This window comes from Anoplophora glabripennis, unplaced genomic scaffold (genome assembly GCF_000390285.2).
Source record: "Anoplophora glabripennis isolate ALB-LARVAE unplaced genomic scaffold, Agla_2.0 scaffold824, whole genome shotgun sequence".
Taxonomy (NCBI): domain Eukaryota; kingdom Metazoa; phylum Arthropoda; class Insecta; order Coleoptera; family Cerambycidae; genus Anoplophora; species Anoplophora glabripennis.
Window position 1 is genome coordinate 126,409 of NW_019416920.1, and position 23,253 is coordinate 149,661.

At 34.3% G+C, this 23,253-nt stretch overlaps 1 protein-coding gene across 1 annotated transcript; it reads left to right on the top strand.

Moving 5' to 3' along the window:
• Positions 1–1,898: 1,898 nt before the first annotated feature.
• Positions 1,899–18,604, top strand: LOC108912789 (DNA (cytosine-5)-methyltransferase 1). Its single transcript, XM_018718176.1, has 18 exons — positions 1,899–1,975; positions 2,043–2,390; positions 3,648–3,820; positions 4,098–4,374; positions 4,831–4,962; positions 5,014–5,267; positions 10,478–10,662; positions 10,717–10,958; positions 11,035–11,207; positions 11,272–11,425; positions 11,478–11,718; positions 11,769–11,963; positions 12,042–12,205; positions 12,267–12,535; positions 12,589–12,869; positions 14,966–15,287; positions 17,823–18,049; positions 18,349–18,604. Exons 2-18 carry the CDS (start codon positions 2,103–2,105, stop codon positions 18,549–18,551), a joined length of 3,780 nt encoding a protein of 1,259 aa, XP_018573692.1. The 5' UTR covers positions 1,899–1,975; positions 2,043–2,102; the 3' UTR covers positions 18,552–18,604.
• The last annotated feature ends 4,649 nt before the right edge of the window (positions 18,605–23,253 follow it).

Sequence of the window (23,253 nt, forward strand, 5' to 3'; positions counted from 1 at the left end):
CTGACATCCCAGATCACAGGTTGCGACATGGTTTCCAACGTGGAGCTCGATTAGAACTCCCGAGGTCTCCACCGAGGGCCCATGCCGTCGTTACCAATACAATCGGTCATACTCCACGACAGTAATTTTGCTCTGTTAATAGCACAACAGTTATTAAATTTCATTTGAAATAATCCGCTAAATTTTCGGGCTTGCGCAAAATTGACAAAGTGCAACATGTACAATTTTTATCCCTTCTTTTTGGAAACAAGGTCATTCAATGTAAAAGATATGCAGTGCTTGGTATATGTATGTATGGAAGTATGTGACCACAACATACGACTTCACTCGAGAAAAAAAGCCTATTATTATCAATAGATACCTATACAAGACAAGAATGTATGTCTAATTAGTCTCCATGGTCTAATTGTTGACATTGCCTACAGATTTTATGAGAAGTTAGGCCATCCGTGAGCAGGGGGCAGCGCTGTCAAAACCTTCAGATCTAAGAAAATGTGGCTCTAAAAGGAACATTTTGTTACTTAAATTATTATAAAAAGGCAATAAAAATAACAAATATAATAAATACTAATGATAATTGGATTTAAATATGGTATAGATTTAAGATTTAATCCGATTACGTCATTTCTTCTATGCTATACATAACATAGAGAAGCACCACTTGTTAAGGAGTGTAGACGTTGTAGAGAAAAAGAACGATAGTTTGGGTACTCTATCTCTCTCTTTTAATTTTATTTGAATGTCTAGTCCAGGGAGACTAGATAAGGAGCACAAACTCATACGGGAAAATTGACAAAATTTGTCCAAGAAATGGCAGAAGTTGTGGTGGCGCTAGTGTTCCATGTGACCCAAGTGAATGTAGCATAATAAGTACGAGTGAAGTAAGCAAATAACCAATTTTATTTATAAATATATAAATATTATAAATGAGTTTAGTAAATATAGCGGGGAGGTATGCTAACGTAAAAACTAGAAGTCAAGTCAATAATTATTACAATTTGTTTTTATAATGGTAAATAAAAAGTTTCGAAAATAATTTAAATATGGTAATGTGGTATGTGAAGTGAATGACTGTCAACAGATTTAAAATAAAACNTTCGGGCTTGCGCAAAATTGACAAAGTGCAACATGTACACTTTTTATCCCCTCTTTTTGGGAACAAGGTCATTCAATGTAAAAGATATGCAGTGCTTGGTATGTGTATGTATGGAAGTATGTGACCACAACATACGACTTCACTCGCGAAAAAAAGCCTATTATTATCAATAAATACCTATACAAGACAAGATGTATGTCTAATTAGTCTCCATGGTATAATTGTTGGCATTGCCTACAGATTTTATGAGAAGTTAGGCCATCCGTGGCCAGGGGGCAGCGCTGTCAAAACCTTCAGATCTAAGAAAATGTGGCTCAAAAAGGAACATTTTGTTACTTAAATTATTATAAAAAGGCAATAAAAATAACAAATATAATAAATACTAATGATAATTGGATTTAAATTTGGTATAGATTTAAGATTTAATCCGATTACGTCATTTCTTCTATTCTATGCATAACATAGAGAAGCACCACTTGTTAAGGAGTGTAGACGTTGTAGAGAAAAAGAACGATAGTTTGGGTACTCTATCTTTCGCTTTTAATTTTATTTGAATGTCTAATCTCCCTGATCAGGAGAGTAAACAAGCGCAAGAGAGAAATAAAGTACCCGAATTAGCTCTTTCTCTCTCTGTCACACGTCTACACTATCGCCTTAAGCGTACCTCCTCCATGTAATGTATTCTCTAAGATGCCATTCAAACGCTTGTTAAATTCAGAAACATTTGAAGTCTAAATATTGGTGCTCCTGAGTCCTGAGATTTGGTGGTTTTATTTCCCGCGTTTTTAATTTTTATGGCCGGTGAGAGTGTATTGTCCAGTATCGTCTGTGTTGTCTGAAAATAATAAAATGTTTTGTACGCAATATTAGTGTTTTTAGGTAATTTCAAAATCATTTTTTGAGTACAAATCTATTTGTTATATTGTACTTAATAATTATCTAAAAGAATTACAGGTTTCCACAAATAATCGATTGTTAAGAAGATACATTTTCATTCTGCACAAAAATGGTTTGTTCTGAAGTTATAGAAAATGCTGAATGCAACTCTGCTAAAAAAATAAAAACTGAAGTAATTAATAATGTAAAAGAAGAAATAAAAATAGATTCCCCAAATTTAAAACTTAAACCTGAAAAGTGTATCAGATGTAAACAGTTTCTGGACTCGGCTCCTGTATATAATGGTCACCCAAACAATTCAAATGAAGAATTCATTGCTTTAACAGATGAAAAGTTGTCTTTATACACTGGGAAAGAAGAAAACATCAATGAAAACGATGAATTTCCAACTCACAAGGTACAATAACCAGTTGCGACTAGTGAAAATTAAAATTATCATATTTTGATAAAGAAATGTGGGACCTTACCTGGAGGAATGCTTTGTAAGCCCATATGGGTAATTTTTATGACAAAAAATTTCAAAATGGACAAAAAATGTTTAATAGTGGTTTAATAATACGATCTCAAAAAGGTTTTCTAATTATGTTAAATATTTTTTTGATAGATACAATGAAGTATTTTATATATATTTTTTTATATGTTTAATGTCAGCATGGTGTGGTCCTTAGGTTTTCCGTCATGTACTATTTACTCGCTCTAGATCTAGAAGATTATGTTTTCCGATATTTTAAATTGTCCCATATTTGTATTCCAGGTTAACGTCGCCCATAGACATTAGTTTTTTTCTTGTCATAAAATTTCTTAATTTTTTTATAAAATATAAATTGCCAAAAAGTACTTCTAAAAATTGTATATACACACGCACTTCCCATTTACACAAAAGAGATAGGTATACCTTTTTGAAGTACATAAAGGAATGTTTTAACAAATAACTGCCTTTTCTTAAATTATCCACCAGCAAATAATATAAAAACAAGGAACTTAGTGGTATTCTTAGTAACTTCTATATGTATTTTAATAAAAACAATTTTCTTAATTTTTTATAATATATTCTTTAAAATCAATAGGAAAGTAAAATGGCTTTATCGTCATTAAAGTATCTAGGATGTTGTATGGATAATAGTACAGGGTATATTCCCGAAATTGACAGTCAATCAAGGACAGTATTATCCTATAACACCCATGTTACCTTAATGTTTAATGTTCTACTATTCCATTTAATTCTGAATTATTTCGATATGTGTTGACCTTAAAAAATGTTACTTGCAATTTATAATATTGTATTATTAATTTCCACGTTAATTTTTTTTAATTTTATCGAGGGTGTTAAAGATATTTATAACGCCCTATGGACATTACATATTTCCCATTTTATATATCTCAAAAGTGGATTGCCAAATAACAGACCAATATAAATATTTACTCATATCAGTATATAAGCAGTTGCAAAAGTGAAAACTGCAATAGTCAGATCTCGTCTACATTTCATGTTACGGTGACTTAAAATATAAGTAATTTTTTTGTAGTAAAGGATGAAATTGAGTAAACAATTAACTATTCTTTTTAGTTTTAATATCAGTGTAACAGTTTAATATTTTTTATATTACACGACAGATTTGTGGCAGGTTATTTAAAAATTTAAAAAATTTCGTAGATTACATACTTCAGTGTTTATGATGATAAAGGGCACCTGTGCCCATTTGATAGCGGACTCGTAGAAAGCAATGTTGAATTATTTTTTTCTGGTTATATTAAACCTGTGTATGAAGAGGACCCCAGCACTAATAATGGTATCCCGGCTCATGACTTAGGACCTATTAATGAATGGTATGTATTTTTAAAATAATCCCCTGAATTTTTATGTGGATTGATATTTGACATCTAGCGAAAGAGCTGATTTGATGAAAGCAATTGCGTTGTTGCCAGACAGTTATTTTTCAGATATAGGTTTTTTTTTTATGTAAAGACGTGTGTTTATTTAGGTAACTTCTCTCATGATTACAGTGATCTAACATCACTAATAATAAGTAAAAATCAAGTCTTTGTTATACACTGGAAACATGGGTTTATTCAATTTACAATTACAAATATAGACTCTTCCTAGGTGGACTGCAGGTTATGATGGCGGAGAAAGATTACCTATAGGGTTTTCAACAGCTTACGCAGAATATTACTTAATGGATCCATCTCCAGAGTATGAATCTATTTTTAGAAGAATTCAAGGAAAAATTAAATTGACAAAAATGGTCATTGAATTCCTACTTGATCAAGGATGGGAAAATCCAAACTATGAAGATTTAGTTCAACATGTAGAGAGTTCAGGAGAGTATTCGGCAGTAGAAGACACTCTACTTCAAAATGCTCAATTCATATGCAATCAGGTATGAAAATAATGGTCATATCTCTTAATTAATTTTGGAAAACCCAGTTTTTTAATTCTTATTGTTTTACATCAAATTTCAATTTGACAATTTTACGAGGGTTGCCTTTTATATTTCGGGAATAGAGAACAAAAAGTAAATTAATCATCGTATATAGCTTTATTGTTTTTCAAAATATTCTCTATGAAGATCAATACACTTATGCATGCGCTTGAACAAATGTTTCAAAGTACTTTTTCATAATGAGTGTTTGTCGTCACCTGAATTGAATCACTAGAGTTCCATGAACTCTGAACTCTGAGAATTCAATTGAACTGAACTTTTTCCCTCTCAGTGTAACCACAGCAATGAAACTTTATTTTACTAAATGATAATAATACTCTTATATTGCATTATTATACTAATCCACCAGTTCATACGAAGACGACCCACTATATTAAAAATTGTGATTTCTAGGTAGTGAATTATGACGCATTATCTACAGATGATGAAAAACCACTAATTTCTCTGCCTTGTATGCGTTCCCTTGTAAAAATGGCAGGAGTAACATTCCAAAAGGGTAAAAAGATGAGAAAAGCTGAAAACAAAGTGAGTATCTTGTAAAGTTTTGGACATTCATTCTTTCGTTTAATTCATTAGGGACTAAAGATTAAAAAGGGACCCATTTGGACTAAAGCTGTGACAACAAATCTTGTAAGAGATGTTTTCGAACACTTTTTCTTGGATCAAATCGACAATAAGGACACTAAAGATGACAACAAAGCTCCAAAGAAGAAAAGATGCGGAGTGTGTGAAGCTTGTCAGTCTCCTGATTGTGGAGAATGTAATCATTGTAAAGATATGTTGAAATTTGGAGGATCTGGGAGGTCAAAGCAGGCTTGTAAAAATCGAAGGTAAAATATACTAACATCTATATACAGAGTGTTTGGAAACGTTGGTACAAAATTTAAGGAGGTGAAAGTAGAGCCAAAAATAGTAAAAAAAGCTTCTATAAACATTGGTCCTCCGGAGATATGGCCCTCCAAAGGGGTCTTATCATATAGATATTTTTTAAAATTAAGATAACAGAATGAAAATTGTAGGTAATAATTATACTATAATGGTCTTTTAACTACCTTAAGTTTATAACTACCATAAGTTTAATCATCTTTCATAGTGTCAGTTTCATTGTAATGGTACTAATGATTGCCACTTTCGCGTGCTATGATTTAAATTCTTGTTTCTTCTTAGTTGTGATCTTTGTGCTCGACTTTGCATTTCATTCGATTTTTTTACAACCACGAACCATTATACTTTTACTAACCGTGAATATACCGATATGCATTTTATTTATGGTTTCTGTAATGGAAATAGTCTGGCGGCTCAAAAAGAGTATCGGCGGCATATTCACGGTTAGTAAAAGCATGATGCTTCATAGTTGTAAAAAAACCGAATGAAATGCAGAGTTCAGCACAAAGATCACAATAATTAAGAAAATAAAGAAAGAAGAATTTAAATCATAGCACGCGAAAGTGACAATCATTAGTATCATTACAATGAAACTGTCACTATGAAAGATGCCTACTATGTGAACATGTTAAAAAAAGTTATTGTTCTGAACCATACATTATTTAAAAAATAATAATTTCTGACTAAACTACACAGAATTCGAAAAAAAAGTAGACATTTTTTCTTCAAAAAAGTCCAATTCATTAAAAAATAATATTTGCTTGATAATTCAAAAGAATAAAAAAAATTCGAAAAATTTCTGTTGAGTAGTTACAAAATTATCCTTATTTATAACCGATTCTGATTAAATTTATGGTAGTTATTATTATGTACAATTTTCATTCCGTTATACTAGTAATCAGAAAGAAAGTTATTTTAAAAAATATCCAAATGATAAGATCTCTTTGAAGGGCCATATCTCGGTAATTGTGCTCCGGAGGACCAATGTTTATAGGAACTTTCTTTAATATTTTTTGCTCTATTTTCACCCCCTCAAATTTGTACCAACTTTTCCAAACACCCTGTATATAGAGAATGTTTATAAATGATTACAAGCCACGTGACTGTCGAACTTAGGCAGCCTACAGTGCACATTTGGCATTGTCAACTAAATATCCCTAAATCTTAACATCATCAGTTGTAATTGTTTGCAATGAACAATGACAAACCTGTCTACACTCGAGATAATGCGATCAGCGATTGGTTGAATAAAGTATTAAGAAAAATTACATCAATCATCAGCCGGTGCAACAGAATGTTGCGTTTTAACGTGATCTTGATCTTACTGTTTTAATAATTTTTAATTTTATCAAAAGAGCGACCGAAATTTTCGCTCCTTTGTGAGACCTCATAAATTTACTCCAAATGTGTGCCAAAAGATAGTCTATGATGAGACTTGAATCGTCTATAAGTTTTAGCTTGAGGCTGCATTTTGTTTTCAAGTTACGGTTGATTNCTACTATTCCATTTAATTCTGAATTATTTCGATATGTGTTGACCTTAAAAAATGTTACTTGCAATTTATAATATTGTATTATTAATTTCCACGTTAATTTTTTTTAATTTTATCGAGGGTGTTAAAGATATTTATAACTCCCTATGGACATTACATATTTCCCATTTTATATATCTCAAAAGTGGATTGCCAAATAACAGACCAATATAAATATTTACTCATATCAGTATATAAGCAGTTGCAAAAGTGAAAACTGCAATAGTCAGATCTCGTCTACATTTCATGTTACGGTGACTTAAAATATAAGTAATTTTTTTGTAGTAAAGGATGAAATTGAGTAAACAATTAACTATTCTTTTTAGTTTTAATATCAGTGTAACAGTTTAATATTTTTTATATTACACGACAGATTTGTGGCAGGTTATTTAAAAATTTAAAAAATTTCGTAGATTACATACTTCAGTGTTTATGATGATAAAGGGCACCTGTGCCCATTTGATAGCGGACTCGTAGAAAGCAATGTTGAATTATTTTTTTCTGGTTATATTAAACCTGTGTATGAAGAGGACCCCAGCACTAATAATGGTATCCCGGCTCATGACTTAGGACCTATTAATGAATGGTATGTATTTTTAAAATAATCCCCTGTAATTTTTATGTGGATTGATATTTGACATCTAGCGAAAGAGCTGATTTGATGAAAGCAATTGCGTTGTTGCCAGACAGTTATTTTTCAGATATAGGTTTTTTTTTTATGTAAAGACGTGTGTTTATTTAGGTAACTTCTCGCATGATTACAGTGATCTAACATCACTAATAATAAGTAAAAATCAAGTCTTTGTTATACACTGGAAACATGGGTTTATTCAATTTACAATTACAAATATAGACTCTTCCTAGGTGGACTGCAGGTTATGATGGCGGAGAAAGATTACCTATAGGGTTTTCAACAGCTTACGCAGAATATTACTTAATGGATCCATCTCCAGAGTATGAATCTATTTTTAGAAGAATTCAAGGAAAAATTAAATTGACAAAAATGGTCATTGAATTCCTACTTGATCAAGGATGGGAAAATCCAAACTATGAAGATTTAGTTCAACATGTAGAGAGTTCAGGAGAGTATTCGGCAGTAGAAGACACTCTACTTCAAAATGCTCAATTCATATGCAATCAGGTATGAAAATAATGGTCATATCTCTTAATTAATTTTGGAAAACCCAGTTTTTTAATTCTTATTGTTTTACATCAAATTTCAATTTGACAATTTTACGAGGGTTGCCTTTTATATTTCGGGAATAGAGAACAAAAAGTAAATTAATCATCGTATATAGCTTTATTGTTTTTCAAAATATTCTCCATGAAGATCAATACACTTATGCATGCATTTGAACGATTTTTCAAAGTACTTTTTCATAATGAGTGTTTGTCGTCACCTGAATTGAATCACTAGAGTTCCATGAACTCTGAACTCTGAGAATTCAATTGAACTGAACTTTTTCCCTCTCAGTGTAACCACAGCAATGAAACTTTATTTTACTAAATGACAATAATACTCTTATATTGCATTATTATACTAATCCACCAGTTCATACGAAGACGACCCACTATATTAAAAATTGTGATTTCTAGGTAGTGAATTATGACGCATTATCTACAGATGATGAAAAACCACTAATTTCTCTGCCTTGTATGCGTTCCCTTGTAAAAATGGCAGGAGTAACATTCCAAAAGGGTAAAAAGATGAGAAAAGCTGAAAACAAAGTGAGTATCTCGTAAAGTTTTGGACGTTACATTCTTTCGTTTAATTCATTAGGGACTAAAGATTAAAAAGGGACCCATTTGGACTAAAGCTGTGACAACAAATCTCGTAAGAGATGTTTTCGAACACTTTTTCTTGGATCAAATCGACAATAAGGACACTAAAGATGACAACAAAGCTCCAAAGAAGAAAAGATGCGGAGTGTGTGAAGCTTGTCAGTCTCCTGATTGTGGAGAATGTAATCATTGTAAAGATATGTTGAAATTTGGAGGATCTGGGAGGTCAAAGCAGGCTTGTAAAAATCGAAGGTAAAATATACTAACATCTATATATAGAGAATGTTTATAAATGATTACAAGCCATGTGACTGTCGAGCTTAGGCAACCAACATTGCACGGCTAGCACTGTCAACTAAAAATACCTAAATCTTAACATCATCAGTTGTAATGGTTTGTTTGCAATGAACAATGACAAATCTGTCTACACTCGAGTTAATGCGATCGCCGATTGGTTGAATAAAGTATTTAATTTTATCAAAATTTAATTGCCAACACAAAGGAAATAAAGTTACTGCTCCAAACAAAATTGCTCGTCACGAGGCTTGTAATCATTTGTAAAGGCTGTGTATGTCCCTATTAGTTCAGGCATTATTTCTATTGCATACATCCCTATTTATTTGTCTCTTAATTTTGTGACTTTGCAAAAAATAAGTTAAGTAAATCTCATGTTAAAGTAGAACTGCTTAATTAGGAAGTCAAATTCAGTACCTAACTAATTTCTGAAAATTCTGGTTTCTGTACGGGATATTAGAAAAAAGTAAATCAATGTCTGTAAGATTAGTAAAAAATAATTTTGAAAATTTCAATTTTTGAATATGGTGTAAAAAAGTAGATCAAGCTATTAATAATAATTCATTGAACAAAAATAATTTAAATTTTTCATTTAGAATTTTCCATTTCAAGATACAAGGTGTCAACTTCCTTTCCTCCATTCTTGCTTTGCTTTTTTTTAATCAAAATTATACAATTATACTATAATTGTACTGTATTGTAATATTATTATTATGCAATTAGTTATATAATTATATGTGGTTTCTTACAAAGTCTATGCAAAGTTTTAGCTAAATATCTTGATAACAATGGAGTTAAACGGACGGACGGTGGTCGAGCAGTTTGAGGTGTCTATACTTGAATCAATGAATGCTACTGTCGCGAGTTCGATCTCCGCGGCCGTAAGACCGCAGATCAGCTATATTCATAGAGAGGAAATAGTCACCCTCTCTGCGGGTAACGTAGAGTGAAAGAATGTTGGCTTGAGTCAACGTCAGAGATTGATACCGGTCAGCGTTTGACAACCACCTAATTAATGTTTTCAAGGTTCCCCTCATTCCTGCGCTAAATGATGGTTAGGGCTTACCAACGAAAGTCGTTGCTGGGGCCACATGCGGCCTACTGAATAATAATATGCCACCCCCTCCCACACAAATCCCCGACTTCTGAGCTAATCCTTGCAATTAGAATGGGATTATAGAAATTTTATTTAGAGATTTTAGTCATAATTTTGACACTGTGGCATAAGGAATGTCCCGTTATTTTTGCCCATAGATAAGTACTTTGATTAACGGCTTGATCTATATTTTTGAAAATTCTGTACAGCATGTATAAAATTTTACAAAAATTTAAAGAAAAATCAATAATCATTAACACATTAAAAAGTTAATACAAACAACACAAAGAATTAACTTTTTTTTGTGAGAACAGTGCTTAATTCAATTTTTATATACATATAAAAACTCTGTTGGCATTTGTCGAATTACTTACAGTTCTCTCGTATAAATAACGTGGTCATTGTTACGATTTAAAAAATAATTTGGATATAAAAAAATTCATATTATGCAGGTGTCCAAATATGGCAATACTAGACGCAGAACTATCAGATAACGAAGATGAAACTGACACAAAAATCGAGCTAAAGAAAGAAAAAAAGAAAATTTGTTCTAAGAGAATATTACACAATGTTAAATGGGGAGAAAAATTAACAAAAAAATATAAAGGAAATGAATGTTATTCTTCAGCTGTCGTGGGTAAATTGTTGTTAATTTCGTTTTGCATTTTATGTAATAATTTTTCTATGTAAGGTGAAATCGTTATAAAACCTGGGGACTTTGTCACACTGAAGCCAGAAAACCCAAATGAACCGCTATGTATTGCAAAAATTGTGTATATGTACGACAAGCCCCCACAAAAGTTTATGTTTCACGGACATCTGTTTTGTCGAGGTGCTGATACAATTTTAGGGGAAACATCGGATCCTAGAGAATTATTTTTAGTAGACAGCTGTGAAGACCTACCACTAGGAGCTATTGTTCATAAGGCAGAGGTAAATAAATCACCCGAATGAATACATACGCGTAGTTAACAATTTTTATGTTAATTGTATTTTAAAAAAAATTTAGGTGGAATTCAGAAAACAGCCAAACAACTGGTTTGATCTAGGTGGTGAAATAAACTTACAAGAACCTTTAGAAGATGATGGAAAAACATTCTTTTACACCAAAAGGTTAGAAGAAAACAGATTTATTGACATTGAATTGGATTCTGAAACTTCAGATGAATGTGTTTCCTGCAAGTATGTAAAACTTATTACTTACATTATTGCATTATTGTTACTATTATTATTTCACTATTTTTAGGTATAGAACCGAGAAGAAAATGTACAACACTCCTATATATGACGAAGGTTGTATTAAGTGGAAAAATAGTGAGTACAAAGTTGGTACGGGAGTTTTCCTCAAACCCGATACATACGCTTTTAAAAATAACAGAGATGTAGAAACGGGCGACTCTGTAAGTACCGAAAAATTATTATTTCCCTCACATTTATGAAATTTGATTTTAGAAAGAAAACAACGTTGAGGAATCCCTATATCCAGAATTTTATAGAAAGAAATCGGATAACATTAAAGGGTCTAATATAGATACACCAGAACCATTCACTATAGGTCTTATTGAAGAAATACAAAAGCAAAATAATTCGATAAAAATTAAAACTAGGATATTTTATCGACCAGAAAACACTATAAGCTCAATTTTCTTGTCGCACGTTAAAGATTTAAATTTCTTGTATTACACGGAAGAAGGTAACAATTTATTAATGTCACAAGTATCGGAATATATTCCTTTATTTTAGTTATAACCACTTCATTTGAAAACGTGGCAGGCAAGTGTTACTTAGCTTTCGGTGACAATTTAGAATCGACAAGCGACTGGTCGAAGAAAGGGCCGTTTAGATTTTACTTTACGGAATCGTATAATCCTAAAACTCACAAAAATGACGAAGTTCCAATGCAAGCTAGAAGAATAGGAACATTGGGGAAAGGCAAAGGTATATATTTAATCTCCACATAACAAGATAATTTTAGGATCTGTGGTACGTTTTTTTGACACATCCTGTGTATTATAGGTGGTAAAAGCAAAGGCAAAGTTAAATCGGAGAAAGAATTACCTGAATCGCCTCTTGAGTGGGGGACTATAAGCACTCCCTTGAAATGTATGGATGTATTTGCTGGTTGCGGAGGACTCTCAGAGGGATTACATCAGTCGGGAATTGCCGAAGCCAAATGGGCGGTAATATATCAGTATATAAATTTTTGTTTTTTTTTTCTAGATTAAATTTAATTATTCTTAGATTGAGAAAGAAGTAGCAGCGGCGCAAGCCTTTCGTTTGAACAATCCAGACTGTAAAGTATTCACCGACGACTGTAATTCACTTTTAAAATTGGTTCTAAGTGGACAGGCAAAGGAAAAAGGTCTTCCAGTCAAAGGTGAAGTAGAGATGCTTGTAGGAGGTCCACCATGTCAGGGATTTTCAGGAATGAATAGATTCAATGCGGGACAGTATTCTCTTTTCAAGAACTCGTTAGTTGTTTCTTTCCTTAGTTACTGTGAATATTACAGGTAAATTTGTATTTTCTTTTTCTTTACCGTGATAGTGACAAAGAAAATTTTAGACCAAAATACTTTATTCTGGAGAACGTCAGGAATTTCGTATCTTTTAAAAGAAGTATGGTTTTAAAGCTTACCTTAAGATGTCTACTTGCGATGGGATACCAAGTAACTTTTGGAGTATTACAAGCGGGACATTACGGGGTTCCGCAAACAAGAAGGAGGCTTATTTTGATGGCTTCGGCACCGGGTTACAATTTACCAAAATACCCCGAACCGTTACATGTGTTTAATAGGAGAGGAACACAGTTGTCTTTTGCTGTAGACGGTTCACGTTATTATAATGGTAATATCGATAATGTTATATTATATGGGGACGTTGAATAAGTTCTCGCTGTTTTCCAACAGATGGTGTCACCTGAACTGCAAGCATGTTATTTAAGAGGGCTCTGTAGCAAATAGGCAACCAGCAATACATTTTTATAGATTTTATTACACAGTTTGTCTACATATGAATTAATGCATAAATGACAGACTTTCCTCCATTCTAATGCAGATTTTCTATAAAACGGAATTAGTTTGAAACTCGAATTACTTTTTGGTGTAAAGAAATTAGTAATTTACGATGACCCTCATTCAAAAGCGGCAAATTACAAATTTCTTTACATCAAAAAGTAATTTGAGTTTCAAACTAACTCAATTTTATAGAAAATCTGCGTTAGAATGGAGGAAAGTCTGTTGATTGTGCATTAATTCATATTTAGACAAACTGTGTAATAAAATCTATAAAAATGTATTGTTGGTTACCTTTTTGCTATAGAGCCCTCTTAGAGTGATAATGCATCTATAAAAAAGTCCTAAAAGCAAGCTTGATTTTCAGTGTATGTTATTTTGTTTGAGTGTAAACATGTCGAATTTCGTGCCGAAAAACAAATATTTGTAGAAGGAATGGTTTTTCGCATCATATTGTAATGATAATTCTAATCGTAGAAAATCGTGGGGCCATGTGTCAACATCGTCAGCAAAACTGAATATCTGTGGTTCCAAGCTTCTCCTCTGTATTTGGGGGCATTTTTTGAGTGTAANCATCTGTACACAGCTTTTAGAAGTGTCAACAATTCATGATTGTTAACATAGGTAGTAGTTGTAGCTTTTCTTTTTCTTTCTTATTTTCTTTTTCATTTGTTGTTACACTATCTTATCGGTATGTTTGTTGTATTTATTCTTTACATTTTGTTATGTATGCTCACATGTTAAATAATATATTATATACTTTGTCCTGTAATTGGTGGTTGGACAAATAATTTAAATAAATAAATAGGCAACCAGCAATACATTTTTATAGATTTTATTACACAGTTTGTCTAAATATGAATTAATGCACAAATGACAGACTTTCCTCCATTCTAACGCAGATTTTCTGTAAAACGGAATTAGTTTGAAAATCAAATTACTTTTTGGTGTAAAGAAATTAGTAATTTACGATGACCCTCGTTCAAAAGTGGCAAATTACAAATTTCTTTATAACGAAAAGTAATTTGAGTTTCAAACTAACTCCATTTTATAGAAAATCTACGTTAGGATGGTAGAAAGTCTGTTATTTGTGCATTAATTCATATTCAGACAAACGATGTAATAAAATCTATAAAAATGTATTGCTGGTTGTCTATTATGTAATAGAGCCCTCTCGTGGTGATAATGCATCTATAAAAAAGTCCTAAAAGCAAGCTTGACTTTCAGTGTATGTTATTTTGTTGGAGTGTAACATGTCGAATTTCGTGCAAAAAAAAACAAATATTTGTAGAAGGAATGGTTTTTCGCATCATATTGTAATGATAATTCTAATCGTAGAAAATCGTGGGGCCATGTGTCAACATCGTCAGCAAAACTGAATATCTGTGGTTCCAAGCTTCTCCTCTGTATTTGGGGGCATTTTTTGAGTGTAATTTATTATGAACTGCTCAAACCGAATGAAACCATCACTGGTGTACGCTACCAAACACAATTGATGAGTTTGAGCGGAGGATTGAAAAATGACCGCTATATGAGCAAAGTCACTTGCTCCGATCGATGGCACATGACCTGGCTGAGCAGCATTTCCATTCTTATGAAGATGCCAACAAATGGGTCGACTCTTGTATAGCCTCAAAAGAGACATGCTGTTTTTCCGACATGAAATTAAAATGCTGCCAGGAAAATTATGGGAAAAAGTAGAGGCTAGCGATGGACAGTGACATGTTTTTTACCAATTTTTTTTAAATAAAGCACTCATTTTTACGGAAAAACGGCGAGAAGTTATTGAATATCCCATTATATTACGTTAATAGCGCTATATTTTTATTAGAGAAATTGTTCCCAAAAACAAGACATTAACTGGTCATCCTGGCGATAACTTTTGTTATTTAGGTTGAATGTTAATAACCTCTCTTTTTTCATTTTTAGGCTGTGAATGGACTGAATCTGCACCTTATAGAACGATATGTGTACGAGATTCAATGTCAGATTTACCCGATATAAAAAATGGGTGTAGTAAAACAGAAATGCCATATGATGGCGACGCTGTTTCCCACTTTCAAAAATTAATGAGAGGAACTGATGAAAGCGACTTAGTGAGAGATCATATTTGCAAAGAAATGTCACCAATCGTTGAGGCGAGAATGTCGCAAATTCCAACTTATCCTGGGGCAGACTGGAGGGATTTACCTAATATATCAGTGAAATTAAATGACGGGACCATGACGAAGGTTTTGCGTTACACCTATAGGTAAGGATGTGAGACTGCCTGTATAGTACATCTTCAGTAGTCCAAATACACGTTAATCCAAAATCGCGCTAATCAGAATTGATTTATTTCTTGATCTGAAATAATCTGTTATCTGAAAAGTGGGTCCAAATGTAATCTGCAGTGGAGATTTCAGTTATCAATTTATTTTCAAGACGACAACAACTTATATTTTGCAAATTTATTATCCAGAATAAAAGATCATTTCATTAAATATATTTTTTAGTATTTTGATAATCCGAACAAGTAATAATAACAATAAATATACGATGGGAACCCAAAAATAACGACAAAATTCACTGTGTACGCCGCTTTTATAGTTCAAGTTTTTTCCGCTAGATGGGTGTTACGTAACCCCTCTTGAGTCAGTGTGACAAGTGGTATCGCTTGAGACAGTTATAGCAAACCGCTGAGATAGTTTTCATAGGACAACTATTTCGACCTCTTCGATTTTTTAAATGGTTAATATTCGAGTACAGCATGCAGCATTGAAATTTTGTTTTCTTCTTGGTAAAAGTTCTCGGACATGCATATATTGACTACAGTTTACATGCTACATGCCTTGAAAAGAACTCAAGTGTAAGAGTGGAATTCACAATTCAAAAGCAGCGACATGTCGATGGGAGACATTTAACACCCAAATCGGCCATCCACGTCCAGAACTGATGAAGACATGGAAAAAATTTGTGTACTTGTGTACAAGGATAGAAAGATGATGTTCTTGCTGAATTATCTAGTCTTTCGTGGAGCTCAATTTTTAGCAAATAAAAGAAATCGTGGCGAAATTTGGCCCCCTCTTGTTCTTCTGACCAAAGGCAGCTCGTGTCGCTGCTTGAGTTGCTTGTTAAACCACTTGGCAGTAGATGAGAACTTTTTCGACAAAATCACCACCAGGAGCAAAGCAACAGTTGTCGCAATGGAAGGCCACAGCAGCCCTCACACGAAAAAGGCCCGGCAAGTCAAATTGGCTGTGAAGACAATGTTAATATGTTTTTTTGACGTTTATGGCATTGTTCACTCAGAGTGGACATCAAACAGTGTACCAAGTCTTCTACCTGAGTGTTTTGAGGTTCTGTTGAAACGACCCGATTTTTAGCGGAATAGGGATTGATTCTTCCACCATCACAATGCTCCAGCTCACACAGCCAACTCAGTGCGTCATTTTTTTCGTGAAAAACCACGACACTGCTGCCTCAACCACCCTACTCTTCTGATCTGATACCCTATGATTTTTTTTTATTTTCCCGGATGAAAAGGAAACTGAAAGGGAAATGTTTTGCAGACATTCTGGAGGTGAAAAGAGGATCAAAGGCTGGCCGACAGGGCTTTGGAAAAAACAATTACAAAAGGTGTTCTGCGCAGTAGGAAAAACATTGAACCAGTGTATTAGTATTAATGGAGAGTACTTCAAGTGTGACTAACGTTTGTAATCCTACAAAAGAAATTCCCGATTGTTTAAAAATGTCCAGTTATTTTTGGATCTCCCTCCATATTTGATTAATATGTTACATGTTAATAATATAAGAAAAAATTTTAATGGCAGATCTCACTTCATATTGAAAGGAATTTCTATAAATTTCTTGCATAACTTTGAAGTGCATATTATTTTTCCTTTTACAATTTTCCTCTCATATTTACACACTTTTGACAAATGCTGAGTACAGACTAGTAGCAGATGACATGTAAATGTTTTAATTTGTTGGTATATCACAACTTAGTGTTACCTGTGCCCTTTACAGGTACCAAAAATCCGCTTGATATCACGCTCCTGAAAAGAGTTACCAACACCCCCACGGACCCTTGCGTCTGTCAAATTTATTCTTTAAATATTAATATCTCTCAAAAGTCGCATAGAATCCGAAAATGCAAGTGTCGCATTTAAAATAAGGAAGTTGGTGTCGACTTCCGGTATAACCGGAGGGTTGTAGATATTTTAGTTGTGTTTGCCCCAGGGACATTGACATATTGCCAACTTTACAAATTTTTCAGAGCAGTACTTTCCTAGATATCGATCGAAGCAGTTCCCGGTGGGACACCCTGTATTGAAATATTTAGGTCTATACCTGATATAAAATAAAAATGGCGTAAACGGATTTTTTATAAAAACTCGCAAAAACCGAATTTCAACTGTAGAACTTTCTGCATTCCAAAAAATTCCAACTCTGAGCAGTATCACTCGTTTGAATATAAAACTGATTTGCTCACATGTAGATTTTTGTCAGTCAAACCTCAAAGATTTAGTCGGAACCTTTTGTAAGCTGATTATAAAAACAAATACACTATTAAATATTTCTGTAAATATTTGCTGGCGTCTAAATATGAACATATTTCTTCGTAATAGAGAATGGCTGTTGCGCTATAAAGAGTGTATTTGTATGGGTTTTGACTTAAACCAATCAAATTGACCTAATTTCTATGTTATAGGAAGTTTTTCGTTATAATGAACGACGTTATAAAGAGTTTACACTGTATTATTTTTTTATTAATTTTTGTGTTGCATAAGTATTAATATTTTAGTACCAAAAAACAAAAAAAACAAGATACACCTCGAGGGGTATGTCAGTGTGCCACTGGTGGTCTGTGCGATCCTTCTGATAGACAGTTCAATACGTTGATTCCTTGGTGCCTTCCTCATACAGCTGACCGACATAACCATTGGGCTGGACTCTATGGTAGACTTGAATGGGATGGATTTTTTGGAACAACTATAACTAATCCAGAACCCATGGGGAAGCAAGGAAGGGGTATGTTTTTTTTCCATTTAAAAGCTTTAAAAAGTATACCTAAGACTACTCATCCCAGAATAGGGATATTTATACTCTTTGAAATACTGGGGTCCCCAGTCTACATAAAAATTGCATCGTGAAAAGTCTCTACCTGAAAAGGTTTCTTTTGAGCCGAACACTAAATCACCTGCTTGCCTGAGCAGTCGGAAAGATTAAGACGGGGGAAGTTGCGTGAATATTTAATATTTAATTTTAAAATCAATGTTTCTTGGAATGCAAAATGTTAAAAACAGAACTTACATCAACTTTTCTTCCAGTGCTCCACCCAGAGCAGAATCGAGTTGTAAGTGTAAGAGAATGCGCTCGTTCCCAAGGATTTCCTGATAGATTTAAATTTTTTGGAAATATACTGGATAAACACAGGCAAGTTGGAAATGCTGTACCGCCACCTTTAGGAGCTGCACTTGGAAGAGAAATATGTAAAGCTTTAGTTTCGACCAAACCTGTCAAGCAGGAATAAACTTTTATATATCGACTATTAACAAACTTTTAATGTTTTTGTATTTTATCGACTAGTTTGTCAAAATAATTTTACAATTTTGTTGTATTTTAATATAAAAATAAACAAAATACTGTTTTATCTAATCGTATTTATTAAATGTTACTCCTCTGCTTTGAAAATTGGATATACAACTTAATATACAGAGTGTCCCCATATTCTATGTAGATGAAGCTTGGTATCAAGTTTATGAAATTTTAAACGATATGTCTCCTATTGCATTATATTTTTCTAAATATTTTCTTCATATTATTTGTTTATAATCTATTTTCACTATTCTTCAATAGCTTCACACAGAAAGTAAACAGAGTTTAAATTGGTCAACAAGGCATAATGATTGCATACCATTTGGGCAGTCCATTTTAAAAATGATAAACTAGTACTGCTTTATCCTTGACCCTACCAGACAAGTAAAGAGTGAATGCAAAAATCGCCCGTTTTTTCACAATTCGCAGAGAACTAAAGAAAATAGATAAAAATATATTTTTGGTCTCAAATTACTTGTTGCAAAAAATTAAGATGAGCATAGCTTTTAGTTTTTTGAATATTTTCAAAAATCGCCCCTATTTAGGGGTTGAAAAGATGCCCAAAATGAAGAATTGAATGTTATCAATAAATATAAAAACTTAGCATGTGAATTTTTCTGTCACACGATTCATGATACAAAGAAAGATTTATTCTCATGACTGAAATAAGCATGTTGAATTAGAAAATCCATCCTTAAGCACGCTCAGGGGGTGGAATTGTCCCCAAAAATAGAGAATATCAGAAATAGTTGTAAAAATTCCAAAAAATATATAACGATAATTCACATACTAATAGTTTTATATCAATTGGTAATATCCAAATTCATTTTTTGCATTTTTTCAACCCCTCAGTAGGGGTGATTTTTTATTTTCAAAATACTAAAAGCTATGCTCATTTCAGTTTCTTTACGACAAGTAATTTGCGACCAAAAACATATTTTTATGTATTTTTTTTAATTCTCTGCTGTCGGGGGCTGCCAGCATCTAATTCTTGCTACATGCTGCAAGTTTCAAAAGTTGCATTATTATTACCGGCCATTTGTTACGTATAATTTCAATTAATATAAATATATTATTTATTTGTTTAGATAATTGAGGCGTTGAGTGTAAAACAGTCAGATTGAATTACTTTNTATTTTTGGTCTCAAATTACTTGTCGCAAAAAATTAAGATGAGCATAGCTTTTAGTTTCTTGAATATTTTCAAAAATCACCCCTATTTAGGGGTTGAAAAGATGCCCAAAATGAAGAATTGAATATTACCAATAAATATATAAAAACAGTATGTGAATTTTTCTGTAGCACGATTCTTGATACAAAGAGAAATTTATTCTCATGACTGAAATAAGCATGTCGAATTAGAAAATCCATCCTTAAGCACGCTCAGGGGGTGGAATTGTCCCCAAAAATAGAGAATATCAGAAATAGTTGTAAAAATTCCAAAAAATATATAACGATAATTCACATACTAATAGTTTTATATCAATTGGTAATATCCAAATTCATTTTTTGCATTTTTTCAACCCCTCAGTAGGGGTGATTTTTTATTTTCAAAATACTAAAAGCTATGCTCATTTCAGTTTCTTTACGACAAGTAATTTGCGACCAAAAACATATTTTTATGTATTTTTTTTAATTCTCTGCTGTCGGGGGCTGCCAGCATCTAATTCTTGCTACATGCTGCAAGTTTCAAAAGTTGCATTATTATTACCGGCCATTTGTTACGTATAATTTCAATTAATATAAATATATTATTTATTTGTTTAGATAATTGAGGCGTTGAGTGTAAAACAGTCAGATTGAATTACTTTCGGCCACTGTTCCCTTTTGTTCGTTGGGTAGGAAGGTTTAACCATATATGCTTGGTATTTCTGAAACCACACTCTTTGTTCAATAAACTGGCTCTCGACCCTCACCCCCTAGGATAAATTCCTGGCTACGCCCATTTTTGTCAGCATTAATATATAAAAAAGAGGTAACCACTAGATCACCAGATCTTAGTGATATGGACTTCTTTTATGGAATTAATAATAATAATTTATTATTAAAACCACAAAACATATAATACTTATAATTAAAACTATAACTACTAAGAGCTCTGTTGGTACTATGGTGAAGCGTTGATCGTTGATAGGCATGCATGAGCATGATAAGGGATGTTCTGTGAAACGACACAACTAGAAAAAAATACTTTATTTTTTCCATGAAGGTAATATGAAACATTCAAATATCATTTGCATTAAATCAATATTCAACTAAATAACTGACGTTTATTTGAAAGTGTACTTTCGCTGATCGTTATGATTAGAATAGAATTTTTACAATAAATTCCTTGAAATGAAATTTGATGTTTTCAAAGTATTTAAAAGCTAGAAGGCAAGGAAGGCTAGACAACAGGAAACACATTTTTCTAATTAGTATATTTAAATAAAAAAAATAAGGTGTATAATGACGTTTAAATTCCGCCGTTTTAATAGCTTCGCCCTGTGTAGAGCTTAGAGCAAGGGTCGGCAACTGGCGGACCGCGGTCCAGGTCCGGACCGCGGAAGGTAAAACACTGGACCACCAGAAATTTTTTGAAAGTATAAATTACTCAAATAAATTATTTAAAAAATGTTTTTTTTTAAGTGCCAATCTTATAATTTTTTCTAGTATTTTACAGTTGTGTGAGTTTGTGAGTTCTTAATGGTTAGTAAGCCGATTAAATTTGAGTCCACATTAANTGGGTGAGCTGGGCCAGGACAACTAGACTAGGTACCTGGAGTCGCTGGATCCATAAGGCAACAACCTCTGGAAAACGCAGAGGGCTCTGCAACAAACAGCTCGAGCTAAAATTCCCCCAATCCACGGCAGAAGAGGGGTGGTTTACACGAACCAGGAAAAGGCCTAGGCTTTTGTCGACAGCCTGGAACTGCAGTGTAGACTGCCTCAGCTGCCCGACGAAGACGAGGAATTCGAGATAGTGGCTGAGCGCGCGGCCCGACGCGTCGACAGAGAGCCAGACAATGACATAATCCCCCCCGCAACACCTGACGAACTAAGACTGACAATACGCAGACTTAAAAACAGAAAAGCCCCCGGACCCGACAATATACATAACACGACACTTAAACGACTACCACACAAGGGCCTCATGGCCCTACTAAACATAAAAAACGCGACACTCAGACTAAGACACTTGCCTACCCGCTGGAAAACAGCAAACATAATCCTTACCCCAAAACCCAACAAAGACCACACCTTCTCATCCAACTACCGGCCCATTAGCCTGCTCCCGGCTATGAGCAAAGTGGTAGAAAAAATCAACCTAACCCACCTAAAAACCCACTCCCAAGAACTGCGAGTCATTCCAGACGAGCAGTTCCCCTTCCGACCAAATCACTCCACCGAACTCCAAATCCTTCGCCTTACCGAGCACATCACGGCGGCCTTCAACAGGGGACAGTACACTGGTGCTGTCTTCCTGGACGTCGCAAAGGCCTTCGATACGGTTTGGCATGAAGGACTACTGATGAAAATGCTCACCAACCAATATCCCATATCCTTTACCAAACTCATAAAATCCTACCTACACCACCGAAAATTCCGCATACAAATCCAAGACTCCCTTTCCACCACCCGTCCCATGGAGGCCGGTGTCCCCCAGGGCACCGTCCTCTCCCCACACCTATACACCATTTACAACTCCGACATCCCACAACCCCCCAACACCAACATATACTTATACGCCGACGACCTGACAATCACTTCCCAATCAATTAATCCTATATATTCCGCCTCCCTCCTCCAAAACTCCCTAGACCAACTTGAAACCTGGTGCAACAGGTGGAAAGTCAAAATTAATCTCAACAAAAGTTCGGCTATACTTTTTACTAAACGAAAAATCCCACAAAACCTCGACAAACTGACACTATCCCAGGAGCCCATCTCCTGGGATCGACAAACACGATAACTGGGCGTGACGATGGACCAGCGTCTCACGTGGAAACCGCACATCGTGGAGACGGTGGCGCGAGCGAAGACCACCAGGGCTAGGCTCTATCCTTTACTCAAAGGTGGAAACACCCTCAGTTTAAGGAATAAGCGAACGCTTATCAAGGTGGTACTTCAACCGCAGCTAACCTACGCCTCCACGGCGTGGGGTCACGCGGCAAAAAGCCACTTAAAGTCATTACAGGCTGTGGAAAACATAGCCCTCCGCACGGCCACCGACGCGCCCAGGTACGTAAGAAACACTGACATATTACGAGACTTACAATACACAAACGCTACACAGACAATAAGACAAAACGCGGAGAAACGATTTGACGTAGCCGCTAGACATGACAATCCCCTCCTCAGGCAAGCCGTTGACTACGTACCCGACGTGACCGACAAACACAAAAGACCTAGACACCAACTTTTTGACCCTGGGTGACCACCCCAATGACCCCCCCCTGCCCGCTAACCTTTTCTGTTTCAGAGACAGCCAGGATCAAGAAACGAAGACAACGACACACACACACACACACATACACACCCCCCATACCCTCCTTAACCCTCCCCTCCCGCGCTAGCCTAAGGGCCACCTTAGCAAAGCGCATCCCAGGCTGCATAGCCGCACTACCCTACCCAACCATACCACACATAAACATGACA

Excerpts from the sequence above, each read along its gene's own strand:
- LOC108912789 (XM_018718176.1), top strand. The coding sequence starts at position 2,103 with ATGGTTTGTTCTGAAGTTATAGAAAATGCTGAATGCAACTCTGCTAAA. Across the intron at positions 11,964-12,041 it reads AACATTGGGGAAAGGCAAAG|GTGGTAAAAGCAAAGGCAAA; the intron begins GTATATATTTAA and ends TGTGTATTATAG. Across the intron at positions 12,206-12,266 it reads TTGCCGAAGCCAAATGGGCG|ATTGAGAAAGAAGTAGCAGC; the intron begins GTAATATATCAG and ends AATTATTCTTAG.